The 17,335-nt window shown below is 30.5% G+C and overlaps 1 protein-coding gene across 1 annotated transcript; it reads left to right on the plus strand.

Moving 5' to 3' along the window:
• The first annotated feature begins 6,613 nt into the window (after nt 1-6,613).
• Nucleotides 6,614-12,755, plus strand: LOC119674974 (protein phosphatase PHLPP-like protein). Its single transcript, XM_038086130.1, has 4 exons — nt 6,614-6,958; nt 7,182-7,335; nt 10,122-11,511; nt 11,614-12,755. The coding sequence occupies exons 1-4, from the start codon at nt 6,614-6,616 to the stop codon at nt 12,716-12,718; spliced, it is 2,994 nt and encodes a 997-aa protein (XP_037942058.1). The 3' UTR covers nt 12,719-12,755.
• Nucleotides 12,756-17,335: the final 4,580 nt, after the last annotated feature.

Consider the following 17,335-nt stretch of genomic DNA (forward strand, 5'->3'; position numbering starts at 1 on the left):
TGATGTGATTGAGTAATAATTTTTCATGCCTAGCAGCTACAAATCTTTATGTATTTCTTGGTTTGTTACATATCGATAGGCAGTTGTTATCATTCGTAAATATTTGTTTTGATTTTGCTATATGATGTTCTGTTCAATGCAACATTGTGTTGTTCCATTAATATAAACTACGTCTAGTCACTGGCTTAGTAAAAAATTTCGCTTAAAGAGTAGAAATTTTAGCGAAATTAAAAAGTTATATAAATCATAAATGGGTATTTAGAAGACTGTGAACTGCACTACAATACACAATTTATATTGGTATATTAAATTTCGAAGAGATTTAAAAATTAACAATAGCAACGCAAATAAAAACTTTTGAAGTTTCTTCTCTTGAATATTCCTTTTAGAAAAGAGATTTGTATATACCTACATAAATTTTGTTATAATAATTTTAAAAAGTATCCAGATCCTAGTTACAAGGGTTTAGAAAAATATTATATATAGCATACGTATTGACGTATCGTGAATAAAGTAATTAACAACGCTATTGTCGTTACTTTGTCAAATACCAAAATCTTGCTAAAAATTGTTTTAAAATTGGTGACAATTCTGACAGAAGATTTTCAGCTCACAATAGGTTTTCAGTTCACTGCACTTATTCAATTCACTAAAATCTTTCAGCTCAGTAGTCTTTTAACTCAGTACGGTCTTTCAGTTCGCTACATACTTTCAGCTCAGTATAGTCTTTCAGCTTACTATAATCTTTCAAATACAGCTGTTTAGGTCACTACAGTCCTTTAATTTACAATAGTCTTTTAGTTCACTATAGCTTTTCAGCTCGCTGTAATTTTTTAACCTATTATACTCTTAACCAGTGACGGCAATGTATATATAAGTTTAATATTATATCAATATGAAATAAACACAACTTTTCAGATACTTTTTATAACAACCAACTTTTTTAAATAAAAGAGTTTGTACTCAGCATGACTGAATAAACATGTATATTATGTTTATGCAGTGATCAAACAAAATCGAACTCACTTGCAACGTATAAATGTGCGGCCAACTATTGCGCACACCTAGCGAAAGAAATTCATGGTTGCTGCTGCTTAAAGGGAAAAGACGAAATCTTATAGAAATGTACAGTGATGTGAGCCAATTAACATATTGGATTCATATGTATGCAGTTTATATTCGAATAGAACAGAATAATTACTCTTATATGTATATTTCCCACTATATAAATCTCTATTTCTCATAATGTAAGCGAGAGTATACACACATTTTGTTCATTCTACTGTTATGCACACTCAACGACAGAAATTTGAAAATGCAATTGCTTAAAGGTTTCTATGGACAATTCTATTTAATTGTTTTTGCTTAAACTTTAATCATTAAAAATATATATATGATATGTAATAAATAATATTAATTCTCGATGTAAAGATATTTAATGAATTTATATATTTTATTTGGCATTTTACAAATTATGTTAGGGTGTGTGCTGCACACCTCCGCACCTTAGAGTAGTTGTCACTGCAATCAACTCATTGCAAATTTTTCAAGTATACCAAACTTTCGTTAAATAAATTTGTATTCTGTCAACTATTTTGTACGCTGTTTTCAGTCTTACCAAGGGTCAAGGATCGATATACACTTAGCAGAAAAACTCTGCGTACAGAAAGTAAATTTTGTTTCAACAATAAAAAAATTATTAAATAAATAGATTTTTTAAATCAGTTTTATTTTTTATTTGTACTTTAATTCGTTATCTTCATTTTAAGCTAAAACTTATTTCTAACAGATTAGTAGAAAAATTATAATAATTAAAAATATTAAAAATCAGCGTTATCGGTGGCAGAAAAAGTCTGCGTACAAGAGTTTAAAAAACATCGAAATATATTATTTTTTTAAAGATTTAACGTTTTTAGTAACTTGTTGGATAACCTTTCCTTTTTATGACCTCCATAAGTCGTTTTGGTATCGAATTGACCAGTTTCGCAGTCTCATCGTTGATTATTTTGCCCCATTCCGCGTCTCTCATGTTCTTCAGCATTTCTTTAGAGGTTATATTGTATTCACGTACCCAACGCTCCAGTAAATCCTATAAATTTTCTATAGAATTCAAATATGGCGATTATGGTGACGTTTTGATTTGCTTGGGGACATTTTAAAGCAACCAAAACTTTACAACTTCTGCAGTGTGCTTTGGGTCGATATCTTGTTAAAGTAAGTAATTATTCTGTAACCCCAACTTCTCGGCACTGCACTTTAAATTGCATTTTAAAACATTTAAATAATCAACTTTATTCGTTATCGACTCAATAAATTTCATTTTTCCCACTCCATTACTCGCCATACACCCCCGCACTATTACTCCTCCACTACCGTGTGTTATTGTTGGATACAAATCTTCATTATTAAAGGCAGTACCCGGGTTTCGCCATATAATCGTTCAACCTTTAATGCTAAAGAGACAAAATATGCTTTCGTCTGAAAAAATTATGGGTTTCCAAAATTCTGGAGACTTATTTAAATACTCTCTTGCGAATGCTAAACGCTTCATTCTAATAGCTTTGGAGATAAGCGGCTTGCTTCGTGCAAACCAGCCATGTTAGTGGTATTTTTTTAATATTTTGTGTACAGTATCCACGTGAATTTACTTCTGGAATGTCTGGTCAATATATTTATATAACAGAAGTCCAGTTAGACGAGGATTACCTTTCACTGAATTAATAATGCTGCGGGTTTCTCTTCTTGACAGCTTGGATGGACGCCCAAATCGCAACCTCGAGGTCAATAATACTGTTTAGCTGTAGTTGTTTACTACTCTTTAGATAGAAGAATGTGACCGCTTAACGATTTGACCAATTTCACGATACATTTTCCTTTTTTTCCATAGATCAATAATAATACTGCTCTTACTAATAATAATTTTTTCCCTTTATTTGTCATTATAAATTTAATTACTTTTTAATCATTTAATTATAAAATAAGTGCTTGGGATTATGTATAATGACATACCGGTTCAATAAAATATAAAGGACGCCAAAGTTCTACTGTTAAAACTTCGGGAATTCCCCTTTATATGTTTTGTACGCAGACTTTTTCTGCCACCGATAGCGCTGATTTTTTACATTTTTAATTATTATAATTTTTCTACTAATCTGTTAGAAATAAGTTTTAGCTTAAAATGAAGATAACGAATTAAAGTACAAATAAAAAATAAAATTGATTTAAAAAATCTATTTATTTAATAATTTTTTTATTGTTGAAACAAACTTTACTTTCTCTACGCAGAGTTTTTCTGCTAAGTGTATGTATATGGAGCATTTCTTTCATTTGACTAATAGGATTTTGTTAGTTTTTTTATTTTTCCTATATACAAAAAGTATTATTTCCCTTGTAATGTACTGAAAAACCAAATAAAAATTAAAAAAATGTACTTGTTGAATATAACACTTTTATTTAAAATTCAACTAAAATAAGAATTCTCCTTATAGTTATACACATTTCACAATTTGCGTTCTAGTGTTAAAATCGCAGCGGTATCGTTTGACAGCTGTGGTTGAGTTTTCCACGAAACAGCTTTTTACCTCTAATTAAAGATAATAAAACTGTATCTGAAAGACTTTTATGCAAGATTTACCTAAATCTTTCAAACTGTATATCTTTTGCTATATCTTTCAAACAGTTTTTCAACTAACTTTGCTAGAATTGCCTTCCACATTTGTACAGAAATTTTTTTTTGGTTTAATCTGAGCAAAACGTTACAATGTATATACTCATTTTTCTCACTATGCAATAGGATGTCTGTAATTGTGAATGTTTGAGGAGTGCCCTGTATTATGTTTGTTACTAGGCGTTTTCGGTGGCGCGTAAGTGTGGCAAAAAAATCCATGCTGTCCTATATTGGCTAAGCGAAATATTGGCATCACTGCTGCAATCAGTCAAGTGTTATATTTTGGCAGACAGCAAATCTTGCATATATGCACATAATGCAATCAAATGACATTTTGTATAAAAATAAATAAGTAATATAAAATGAAAATTAAAATGAACACAAAATTAAGAGGAATGGTAAAAATGTTGGAAATTTCAAAATAAAACACTAAAATTTTTTATTTTTTCCCCATTTCAAATTTATGAAATTTTTGAATTTTGTTTAAAATTTTGTTCACATATGATTTTTGACATATAATTGCAATATTCGTTGCAGTTTCTAATGTAGTTCACAATAGTTCATTTATTGCGTTGGCAGCACTTTTTTCTTTACTGACCGAAGTGTTTGGCTAGTAAACAACTACTGGGCTGGATAGAGAAAATAGTGTTATTTTGCATATATTTCGCCCAGTACAGTCCAGCAACTTGCTGTTTTTTGACATACTTGCGAGCACCAAAAATCCCTATTAGTAACATTAATATTATCAATATTTTTACTATAAACTTTATAATTAATATATATATATATTACATGAAAAAACCGTCATAAATTTTGTAAAAATATCGAAAAGTTATAATCTAACGAAATGTTGTAAAATAGCTGAGGTGAAATGTGTGTCTATTGGTGGAATAGCTATGTAATACTATGTTACCACTGAAGCTTAATCAATTTATATTAATAAACTTAAAATTTGGTCGTTTCCATTGGCATAAGTTACTTATTGCCAAATTCAATTAATATTATTTTTCTGTGTAATTACATTTGAACCAGCTTTTATGTGTCAGGAAGTTTTTTGAAAGTCCTAGAAGAGCTTCTGTTTGCTTTAATAAACTTCACTTAACACAAACATCATAGAAAAATAAAAATAAATATAAAATTGATATTTTTAATCATTTATATATATACATATATTATATGTATCCATTACATATTCAATTAATAAAAAGAAAGATTTTATTGCATATTTACTTCCTCAGTGCTTTTGTTTACAGTTCAGTTGTTGTTTCTTTATATTTTACATACATATAAAACATATATGACATATATTTGAATTTTGGTAATTTCCCTCGTAGGAAATTTATTTTTAAGGGCTGCATTCGATAATTTTGGCTTAAGGTTTCTTACTTTATTTTCAAGGAAGTTAAAAAGTACGGAAGTTGTTTATATGTATTACATTCTTTATATATAATACAATATACTTTATTGATTAAAGTTATATAGATTTACAATTTAATATTAATAATAATAATAATTACGGCACGGCACGCTTGCTCCTTTGAGCACAACACGAAACACACATTTTGTATTTTTTCCTTTTTTATCTATTTCTTTATACAGGGTTGCCATGATCGAATATACTACAATATGAATAACGAAATTTACTTAGTAAGTTATTCTTTACTTATTCTAAGTTAAAAATCACAAAAGCTTTTTGGACGGTTAATAAAATTTTAAATTAAAATAAACCTAAATTAAATAAACTGCTTTATTAAAAACAATGGAACATACTATAAAATATTTTAAGCTGAGAATTCAAATTGTTTTATATATGTATGTATATGTATAGTTTGATTAACTAAAATAATCAAAACGTTTTTTGTAATTTTATTTTTTTTTATTTTTTATTTTGGCAGCTCTCTCCCTCTCTACATCTATATTAATATTAATATTACATCTCTATATTACATCTACAAAATGATATTAAGGCCGTGTGCGAGTTCGAGTAAATTAAAGTAAAGTAAATTGAAATTTCATAGGAATTTTTTGCACTGCAATTATGTAAATATTTATTTATTTATTTATTGTACTTATTTATTATTTTTGGTTAAAAGTTTTTATTTATTTGTTTAATAAACATTTTATAAAATTTTCACAATGGTAAAACCTAATTTACCTAATTTTTATCTAATTTACTCTACTCAAAATTCTGGTAAATACCAACATTCGATGTCATACCGACATAATTTACTATTTCCATCACTTTACTCGAACTCGCACACGGCCTAATAGATTAAAAACTGAGACTGTTACTATAAGAAAATCGAAGAAAAATAAAAACATAAGAAATAAAATACGGTTATGTTTGTAGTTTGAAGATTTTTGACTCAGTTTTATATAAAAATTGTCTGCTGGTCGATTTAATAGAGTTAGCACATAACTACGTTGAATAGCTAAAATATGCAGACTTCCTGAGACTTGTTACTGTTTAACTCCAGTTTATTATTGTTGTAAGAAAACGGCTTGAGTGAAGTAAGCAACAAGTGCCTCGACGCTTTCAGCCGTAACCGCTTGACTTTTGAAACTATTCAGTTTTGCTGAAACTTTTTAAAGGTTTGGTTGTGAAAGTCATTGCTCATGAACAAGTGAAAATAACGATTTCAAATATTTTTAATAGAATAATATAATAATTTATTCTATATTGTTATAAATTTTAAATATTAATAGCAAGAAAAATAAGTTAAATATAATAGTTTAATGTAGTTAAATGCAAGTATTAATAATAATACAAAAACTGTACACAAAAACGATGGTTGAGTTGTAATTATCCATGCATGAAATAAAACTTACGAAAAATACTGTGATTTCCAAACAACAGGAACAAAACACTAAAATATAAAAACGACAATAACGCACACTATTTAAATCCAGAACGTGATCAAGAAGAACTTTCACGCAACACCCATAATGTCAAAGAAATCGGTTACTAATGATCATTTCCGTTCAAAGTTAAAAATATATGGCAGTGAAGCTCAGCATAATATTACAAAAGCAACAACACCAGCAACAACAGCGCCAGTACCAGTACCAATAACAGACTTAACAGCAGCAGATAATGCACTAACAAACCCAGCATCAGCATCAGTTGTCACATCCGCTAGTTTGACGAAAATAACAAATGCAGCGAGTACTTTATACAAAATGTCATCAGACGACTTAACGAACGATTTAACGAATCCTTCAGCGCCATTAAGCAAATTCAGTTTGAAAGGCAATCACCTTTGTGGCAGCATATTAATTGGTAATTATAATGTAAGTACAGAATTATAAAATTATTTATAATAACGGTTAGTCTAAAAACAATAACAAACATTTGAACTCAATTTATTTGTTTTCTTTCTCTTTTTATCTTTATCTTTATTCTATTATGCAATTCATTATGCGTATATGTGAATGTACACACACACACACACACACACACACATCGTTTGGCGTTTCCATGCGATATACATCAACATCACTGAATTCATCGCAGTATTTGACCCAGTTGGAAGTAAGTGAAAATGAAATGGAAGTCTTGGATTTAACTTCACTAGAACAATTGGAAACGTTAAAGTGCAATCACAACAAATTGGTGGAATTGATGATCAATGGCAGAAACTTAGTCACCGTAAAAGCTGACTATAATTGTACGTATGTATTTATGCAAATATGTTAATGTAATCTCCCCTTAATATATATATACTCACACACATAACACTTCATATATAAATGTATACACTTAGTTACTTGAAACAAAATTTAAGCTAAATTAAAGTCTTTCCTTTATTTGACTTTTACTTTGAGTCATTTTCCAGTTCACTGGGTTCTGCGTAACGCCCTTCTATCGACTGCATAGTAAGTGTCATATATCCATAAGCTAAAACTTTGCGAATTGGTTTTTTAAAATTGATTTTGATTTAAACTAGTAAACGAGTGTTTCTTTACTCGTTGCTTTGTTAAAATGCTTGTAAAGAGGTGTGGAAGAATACACAGAGACTTCGAATGACCAAAATTTATTTTGGAAGGAGTTTTCCGATAACTTCATTAATTTTAAAAATATTTTACTTTATTAAACAGTCATGATCCATGTGTAAAGAGAGAACGACTACGTGCCGGTACACGGTCTGTTTGTTCGATGAAACTAGTCTCAAAAAAGCAAAATGTTTATTATTTAATTTATTTAACTATTGTCTTCTTTCAATTCAATATATCCCTAAAAATGTTAAACGATGTTAAGTTGGGTTGTACTGGCGATCCTAAGTGATCCACTTAGGCCTATACATCCATTGTGTTACTGTACATAAAAAAAAGTCAGACGTTTACAACCACTTTGAATTTTCGCAAAGCTTATAATGCTATTCAATACTTCTATACAGTTGACTAAGATCCTCAAATAAAGAAAGCCCTTAAAGCAGTTGGGGGGTACTTTCATCATCCTCTTCTTAACTGCAACAGATATGGTTGAAAGGGAGAGTCAATCTTCTAGCCTAAACTTCTTACCTAATAAGCATTGGACCTCTGAGTAAGCCTACCACAAGCCTAACATCTTTACGGGGCATTTCAATGAGAAAATTGGATTTCCTTTTAGTGGAACGTGGGCAAATTGTATACAGATACCTATATATCGTTGAGTCTTCCCATGCTGTAGCTGTAAGATTAATTAATTACATTTATTTTTAATTGTTTAATTTCAATATATAAAATAAACAAAAAAATAGTTAACAAATTTTTTGAAACATTTTTTACACTCATCACTCGGAAATGCGATTTTTATGTAATCGAAAACCATTTTTTTGGAATGTAGCCAGAAATTGCACGAAACCAAATCGGGTAAATACGATGGATGAATGTTAAAAAAGATGACTTTTTTGTCAAGTATTTACGTACCATTATAGCTTTGTGCTATATAGAATTATCGTGCAACAAAAACCAATTGCCTGGCTCTCGATATTCCAGTTGAACACTTAAAATTCTGGTCCTGTTTCTTCTCTATAAGATTCGTAAATAAAGTGGGCACATCGAAAGGTATTATGTGTATTTTCGAGGTTTTGATCATTGCAAGCAATTTTTAGCGGCTTTACTCTTTATGTATTTTGAATTTATTAGTAAATTTTCTCGTTATGATGAAGATAGTTGCATGGTCAACTTTTAAGCTTATCAATTAAAAAATAATAATTATTATATTTCTTTCACAAAAAGTAACAAAAGTTAAAAAAAAAATAATATTTTTATTTGGAGGTATGAATCAGAGAACTGCAATTAGTCATAATTTCAACACTCAGAGTATACTCATAAAAAACCAAATATAAATGCCTATAAATGTTTTTCTCACATACTACTTATATGGATTCGCATTCGCTACAGATATGATTCATAAGTATATTCGTTAACGAATATCGGTGCTAATGAATCAGCTTCACGAGAATGCGCACACATTTTTAAGTAGAGTACCATAAATGACAAATGATTCATGAATCATAGCATATACTTAGGTGAGTATGAATATACTCATCGAAAATGAATGACTGGATGACTAGTAGCATTCGTAAAAATTTTGTGAGCGCTGTTGTTTGCTAAGCAAAAAATTTGCGTGTGTTTAGTTTGAAGTTTTTGGTGTGCGTTGTTGTTGTTAGCATTAAATAGTATGTGTGCATTAAGTTAGAGGCTGTTTTAATAGCAAATTATTTGCACTGTAAGTAGGTAAGTTGGAGTGGCGGTCTTTTGTACCAAGAAAGCCCACTTGAGCTCAAATTATGGCTCATTGTGGTATCACAGGAATAACGTTGGTTCGTACATAGATAAGGTGATCAGTATTTGACCAACGACGAAAAAGACAGCGACTCCCCCATTAGATGAAAGTAAAACAACCTGACAGTTCTATAAATCTGGCTAGTTCCCTAATATTGCAGGACGACAGGTCATTCAGATCGACCAGGAAAGGGGTCCAAGATTTTTGCATCACTTTTATGTTGAATGTCGGTAATTATGAGTATCAGTGAGTATGAGTGCTGTCAGCTGTATATATGGATCAGACGAAGTCGAATATACGAAAAAGAGAATCAGAATACATATAAATGAAACACAGTCAATGATTCGAGTGTTGAGTATGTACTCATTGCAGTTCTCTGATAAGTATATAGGTAAAGTATATTTCGCTTTAATAACAGTAGCTAACCGGTGAGTTTCAAGTCCACTGTGGACCAATAAAGTCCAATTTCTATAATAACGGTTCTGCCCTATAGTTTTACTACTCTTATTATCTAATATTGTATTTATTGTAATTGTATTATTGTAATATTGTAATTGTATATAAAATTAATTGTTTTTTTTTACAATTACACTTTATCTTTTAATTTATTTTATAAAAAAATTATTTTTTTTCATTGATATTTTTATATCTTTTTTCAATTATTGTCATTAAATAATATTGCAGGCCTACAAACAATTAGCATTTTCCCGATTCCCGTAAAACTTAAATACTTGGATATTTCATATAATAATTTCACGCAGCTACCAAGCTTCACGGGCTGCTGTCAAAGTCTACACACCATAGAAGCTCACCATAATCAACTTTATACCTTAGCAGAATTTTTATCCGTGTATAAAATAACAGCACTACGCATATTAAATTTAAGCCATAATAACATACGATTTTTGAGTCGCCTTCCGGAGAAAATGTCCACTATAGAACAATGTCTTCTACAGAGCAATGAACTACAAACTCTTCCAGAAAACTTTTTCGCAATAACACAGAAACACCTTCGGATTTTGAATGCGTCCTGCAATAAATTGGGAATGAACTTGCATTTTGAGCAGAATGAGGTACTTCGTTCTCAGCTCGAGGAAGTATATATATCTAATAACAGTTTTAATGAAACTATTTTAAATGTGCTTGTTAATGCTAAAAAACTGCGTGTGCTCCACGCGGCTTATAATAAAATCAGTGAACTTCCAGCAGTCTGTCTTCGTAATTGGGCAGAGTTGGAGATATTGGTGCTGTCAGGAAATTTGTTACAAAACTTACCGGAAATTATTTCTACACTAACAAAGTTAAAGGTACTACGAGTGCACTCAAATTTGTTGCTTTCGACACCTACATTTTCCAAGCTGAGTAGCTTACAGGTATTGGACTTGGCGCATAATCATCTGGATCGTATTAACTTGCTAAGTATAGTGCCAAAGAATTTGAAGTACCTCGATTTGTCTTGTAACTTACAGCTGCAAGTTGATGAACAGCAAGTTAAAGTGTGTCAAAGCCAAAAGCACTGGAGCTTGGTGGATGTCTCAGGTAAGAACCGCTTGTGCCTGCCAACTACGAAATTGGAGTATTACATGGATAATAATATGTTAAAACCACCTTGGAGTTTAGGATTTTCTGAAACACCTGGCAATGTTAAACGATTATTAGTTAGTCAGCTGCGCCTATGTAATTTTAACAAGGATGAAGGTCTTTTTGGAATAATTGAAAGTGATGTATCTAGTGCTGTTGCTAACTCAGTCGCGCAAACGGTGCCAAAAATAATAGATCAGGAACGTGCTGTAAAAGAGGCTATAAATGTGTATATGAAGTTCACGTTGCTGACAGCGTTACAGAAGCTAAACAAAAGTGGTGAGCTTGGCAATATCGGTATTACGATTTGTCATATATCTCGGGAGAACGTGAAAGGTGTCAGAGACTATGTAAGACCCAATAAAACAAAAAAATACATTTTACGAGTAGCTAGTGTCGGTAATATTGGTGCTTATTTAGTCCGTAAGACCACAAATGTTTGTCTGACCAATATGACTGAAAGTCCAGCAGAGTTCGAACAAACGAACTTATTAATGAATGTGCCTAAGCTTAACAATAATAACAGCAATAATAACAATAATAATAATAAGAACAACTATCACTATCAGAAAAACTCAAATAAATTATTGCACAATTTGCCAGATCCGAAAATCACTGAAGTTCCACTAAGTAACGAAGATGAATATTTGGTTATTTGTAACGGAAACACTTGGGCCAAAATGGACATAAATCGTGTCGCACGTGAAATACGTAAAGAGGAAAATATTTTACTAGCTGCGAAACGTGTTCAAGATATAGCTCAAAGTTTTGGTGCCAATGCAAATTTAAGCGTGATAGTTTTAAGATTCCGAAATATTGGCACCGATGTGGATTACTTAATTAAGGAACTCAAACAAACCGTTCGCAAGAAACCAATTAGCACAATTGCCGCAGCCGCTGCATTGCTACCCAACGTTTGTAAACGTACATGTTGTGAACGTAATAATATCTGCCGTCATCGCATAATTGAACGACCTGCAACCCGCAGTGAGCGCTCTTCTCCAAGCGGTCAAAGTGATCAAGTCCTAAGTCCAATAAATAAAGGTGAAGATTATATATTGGCACATGCGCATGTACTTGAGGAGGAAAATGAAATGGAAGTTCTTGATGAAACAGATTCTGTTCTGTCAGAGGAGCAATTTAAATGTTGGGAATATATGTTGGAGCAAAATACACAATTACTTTTTGATAAAGAACTGAACACAATCTCAAAATCATTAACCAAAAATCAAACCAATGAACGAAAATCGAATTTGATGAACAATGTTAAAAGTAAATTTATATCCACAAGCTCACCGCAATTAATAAATAGTGAAGTTAAGAAACGGTCAGTATCACCAGGACAACTGCATCAGGAACAGCAATCACAACAACAAAACCAGCAGCAGCAAATGTCATTTCTTTCGAAACATTTTGGCAGCAGTCGATCCTTTCAAGCAGTCACATCCAGTGTCGCGTATAATTTTTTTGAATCAAAGAGTCGCAATTCTGTTACTGCTTCGCCCTACACTAAAATCAATGGTTGTGGTCCACATGCAGCCTATTTCGGTTCCTTGCAACGTTTAATGCCATACAATTTGGAATATGATTTTGCGGTAACTCAAGAACGTTCCGCACTAAATGAAGATAATGACGAAGACTACAATGTTCATGACAGCAGAATGCGAAAATATTGGGGTGTTGCAACAACGGAGTTATAATATTTATGTGTACTAAATTTATAATATTATTTATTTAAAAAGCAACAATAAAGGTTATATATTTACAATTTAATTATTATATGGTATTTTCAAGAACTCTTCAACTCTACGTACCTAGCTATTATATTTTCATAAATCTTTTTTGGGAATGACTTAGATTTCATAGATATGCTCATTTGATAACATATTTTAGTACAGACAGATATATAGTATAATACAGTTAATTTTCGAGATATCGGGCTTAGAATTGAAAATTTGTACCTAAAAAGCTCTAACCATAAGTAGACACGTCATTAGTGTATCTACCTGTTATTACTCCTTGTTTTTGTAATCGAAGTTAAATTGCGTGTACTAGTTTGCGTTAGATGGCGTGATTAATTTTTTTTTGTTGCCTCGAGGTATTTCAAGGAGTAAGCTTTGTCGGCATATAACGTCAAGAAAAAAGTTGCTCAAAACATTAGACTCTTTGTTGTCAATTCGACATAGACATATTAAATTGCATGTAACCTAAACTTACGAATAAAAACTTGTTATTTCCTATTAACACTATTTGATATATCACATAACTTTATAGAGTTAACCAATTTTGTTAAAGCTAATTCTTTAGATACGTAATCATAAGGTTGTGCTGAAGATAATCCTTGGGTGCTATTTAAAACATGTTATTTTATTATCATAGTGCAAATATTTGTTTTAATTTCGTAAAAATCACTTATATTCATTAGCTGCAGTTTGTAAACATTGTATTTACTAAGATGAGCTGTGTACCCAAAACCTGAAAGGAACCAAAGGTTGTTTTTCTGGAGAAGTCAAGCAAATGGAACTACTTATCCCTTTCGTACTATAAACTATAGCAAAAGAACTAAACTTATATGTCAAGGATGAGGTAAGCCTTAGTACGCTCTATTAACATGCTAACACATATACACAAGATTAGTTGATACACTGTAGTTATACAATAGAACTATACGTTGATTGCTAGCTTAATAGTCTTTCATTGACCACTGAGCTGCTGGGGTTTAATAAATAAAACAACATATTTTAAGTTACTCGAAAAACTCAACTAATAGCTGGTATATGTGAAACAAATGCTCTCCGCTTCAACCTTATAACTGTCCTCGAATTTATTTTAAACCTTTGTCAGGAGGGATTGAAGGCTAATTTTGTTGCAATTAAAATATCAACTCCAAACGTTAAACATAAACTCAAAACTCTGTAGTATAAATATATAAAAATCCTTTAAAGTCAAACTGTAAGTACAGATTATACACATTCAAAAATAACATTCGGGAAAGAATTCTGACTAATTGTAAAATCATAAGAATGATGCAAATGTTTTACACTAAAATGCACCACTTATGACGTCCACAAATTGGTTGATTAGATAGTACAAGGCATACCTTGGCCCGTGAGTCCAATTGTTAATTTTTCTAGCCATCAGAGATTATACATATAATTAAAAAACGGTGCTCTGCTTCCAAAAAGCAGTATAAGCAAGGTAGAAACTGGAAAATAATATTGGAAAATCCTTCTACTGACTGGTGGTAGGTGTGATAATAAATATGAAAGATTTTCCTCTCAAAAGGTCAGAAACTAGTGATAAAAGTTTATATAGAGATATAAAACATTTATCGTAATTTACATTTTTCCTTTTTTGTTTTTCGTTTCGTAATTTTTTAAATTTATTTTTTATTAATTTTTTTTAATATTTTTTTTCAAATTTTTTTTTAAAATTTTTTTCTTGCTTCATTTTATTTTTATTTTTCATTTTATTTTTCTTTTTTACTGTTTTTCATTTTTTTCTTTTTTTTTTTGATTTTCATGTAGGTGCGCTACATAGCTTCAGAAAGCTCTTTGCAGTTAGTGTTCAATTTTAATCATTATATATATTTAGCTTAGTTATCTAGATATTGGATTAACTAATATAAATTTTTACATTGCACTCAATTCATACCACATCAGTCCATTATTTGAACTCAAGTGGACTTTAGTGTACAAGACCGTTACTTCAACCCAACCTAATTTTACCTATAGGTCATTCTTCTACAAATTAGACACCTTTTTGACCGCATCATCTCCGATTTGGCTGAAATTTTTTTATGTGCTGATTTACCATCTTCATTCTTCTTATTTTAAAAGTTAAAAAATAGAGAAAGATATTAATGCAACATATTTAAATATAATCACATTTCTCTAAGATCTAGTATATTCATAAAAAAGGTACTCAGTAGAACCAATAACAAACCTAAGCATCACATTATTTTTAGCCCCTAATATTTTTAACTATTTTGATTCGTCAACTGTTAAATATTTTTTTCTTCTGATTTTTGTTTGTTCTAGCCATCCGTTATCCTATGCAGGATATCATCTGAAACTTGCCTTAATTTTCTGGAAGTTTCTTTTGGACGCAATTTTAAGTGCAGGCGATTGAAACATTGTAAGTCAAAGTCGTTAATGCATTTTATTTTTTCCAACTTTTGCCATTATTTAAATGTTCTTACTTGTTCATGGGCTTTAAAAACAGAAACTGAAAACTTGTCAAATTTACTTAACTGTATTATATTATACTATATAAATTTATACCAAATTTGATGCCAGTATCTTTTTAAGATAGGGGTACTTAAATACTCCATATCGAATTCTTTACAGTTTATTTCTTAAAACATTTCTGACCTGTGCAGAGTATTTTTATAACTGTAGCGGAATAACACCTCATCAAAGAAGGTAGGTGTAGGTGTTATGTAGGTAGCTCAGCTAGTGTGGAACTTATTAATTATTTAATTAATCAATATGAGAAAAAAGTTCATAAAATGGTTTAATTATGTTAAAATTAGTAATTTAACAATACATATAATGCCGAACTAATTTAAAATGTTTTATTTTTATGAAGAATTTGATATATTCATTATAGAAATATTGAATATATAGTCTGTCTATATTGCAAGAAACGTCTGTCTAGATGATGTTGCTATTATTGCAAGAAATGAAAGAGAACTATCATCTCAATGCAATTAAATGAAAAAACTAAAAATATTGGTCTGAAATTAAAATAAAATATCTGAAGTAAATGCACGAAGCACAGCGATTGTTGAATATAATTATGAAATTCTGAACAACTTTACCGACCTTGGTGTTCTGATTGATAAAAATAACGAAACGAGAATGGCTATAAATGTGAGACTACAAGCGGCAAATAAATGCTTCTATATATATACATACCTAATGAAATCTCTCTCTCTCTCTTTCTGCAGGCTATTATCTAAACAAACTAAATTTCGAATATATACGATAATAAGACCGATATCAACTTATGGCTCGGAGTCCTGGACAATGACAAGGGTGGTCGAAGAAGCGCTAAAAAATTTAAAAAAAAAAAGTTTGGCCCATTCGAATAGGGCCAAGTTTATGGCCCTATTCGAATGGACGACAAGACATTCAGAAGACGAACAAACAATGAAATTAATGACCTGCTTAAAAATAAAAACATAGTAAGATTTGTCAAAGCACAAAGACTATGGGCAGCTCACGTTAAAAAAACCGATGACAACAATTCATAGAGGCAGACCGAAGCTGAGATAAAAAACGTGCACGAGGACGACTGAAAGCTCGGAGTTCCCAATTGGAAAATAACTACAGAAGATCAAAACAGACGGAGGCAGGTTGTGAAAGATGGAGGCCAAGGTTCACACTGGATTGTAGTGCCAAATAAGAAGAATATAGAAATAAAAAGTAAACATAATTGTGTCATGAGTTGGATAAAATTGATTTATTGGTATTATGGAGCGTATGAGTGACGTATAGGATGCCTGATAAATTAATTTTTTTTATTAATTCTAAAAGTAATGCTACATTAAAAACGTTTTTTTTTTAAGTAGAATTTATTGTTTAATCCGAATCTAAACTAGAAAAGAAAAATTTATATGACACATTCCTCTTTTTTTTTTTACTGATAAATCGTGTGTATATTTTTGGTGAGATATTAAGGATAAATTATTTTTTTAAATGCAATTCTAAGGACAATGTCATCCTGAAATTTTTTGCTTTTATAAAGAATTTTATTGTTAATCGAAATCAAAAATATTATATAAAAATATTTGTAGTATATTCTTAAAAAATTCATTCAATGGAAATAGAGAACGCATGTGCTTGATATGTTTTGCGGAAGAAAAAAATAATGCCATCCTAAAAACTTTATTTGTCAGTAAAATTTAAAACTAACAGACCGATTCTGTGCACTTTATAAACTTGTCAAACGTTGACACTTGTCAAAATTGACTGCTATAAAGGTTTTGGTATTCTGTGACATTCTTTTCCTTGTTAGTTGTCAATACGTCAAATGCTGTTGACAACTATAAAAAATATGCTCTTTACAAGCACCTTTTATTATATGCATGCATGACAAATATTCTTAACTAAAATATACGCTCTTTACAAACATATTTTTTATTGTTATTTGAAATGCTGTTGAAAACTACAAAAAATATGCTCTTTACAAGCACCTTTTATTATATGCATGCATGATAAATATTCTTAACTAAAATATACGCTCCTTACAAGCATTTTTTTTATTGTTATTTGAAATGCTGTTGAAAACTATATAAAATATGCTCTTTACAA

The sequence above is a fragment of the Teleopsis dalmanni genome, chromosome 2 (genome assembly GCF_002237135.1).
Source record: "Teleopsis dalmanni isolate 2A chromosome 2, ASM223713v2, whole genome shotgun sequence".
NCBI lineage: Eukaryota > Metazoa > Arthropoda > Insecta > Diptera > Diopsidae > Teleopsis > Teleopsis dalmanni.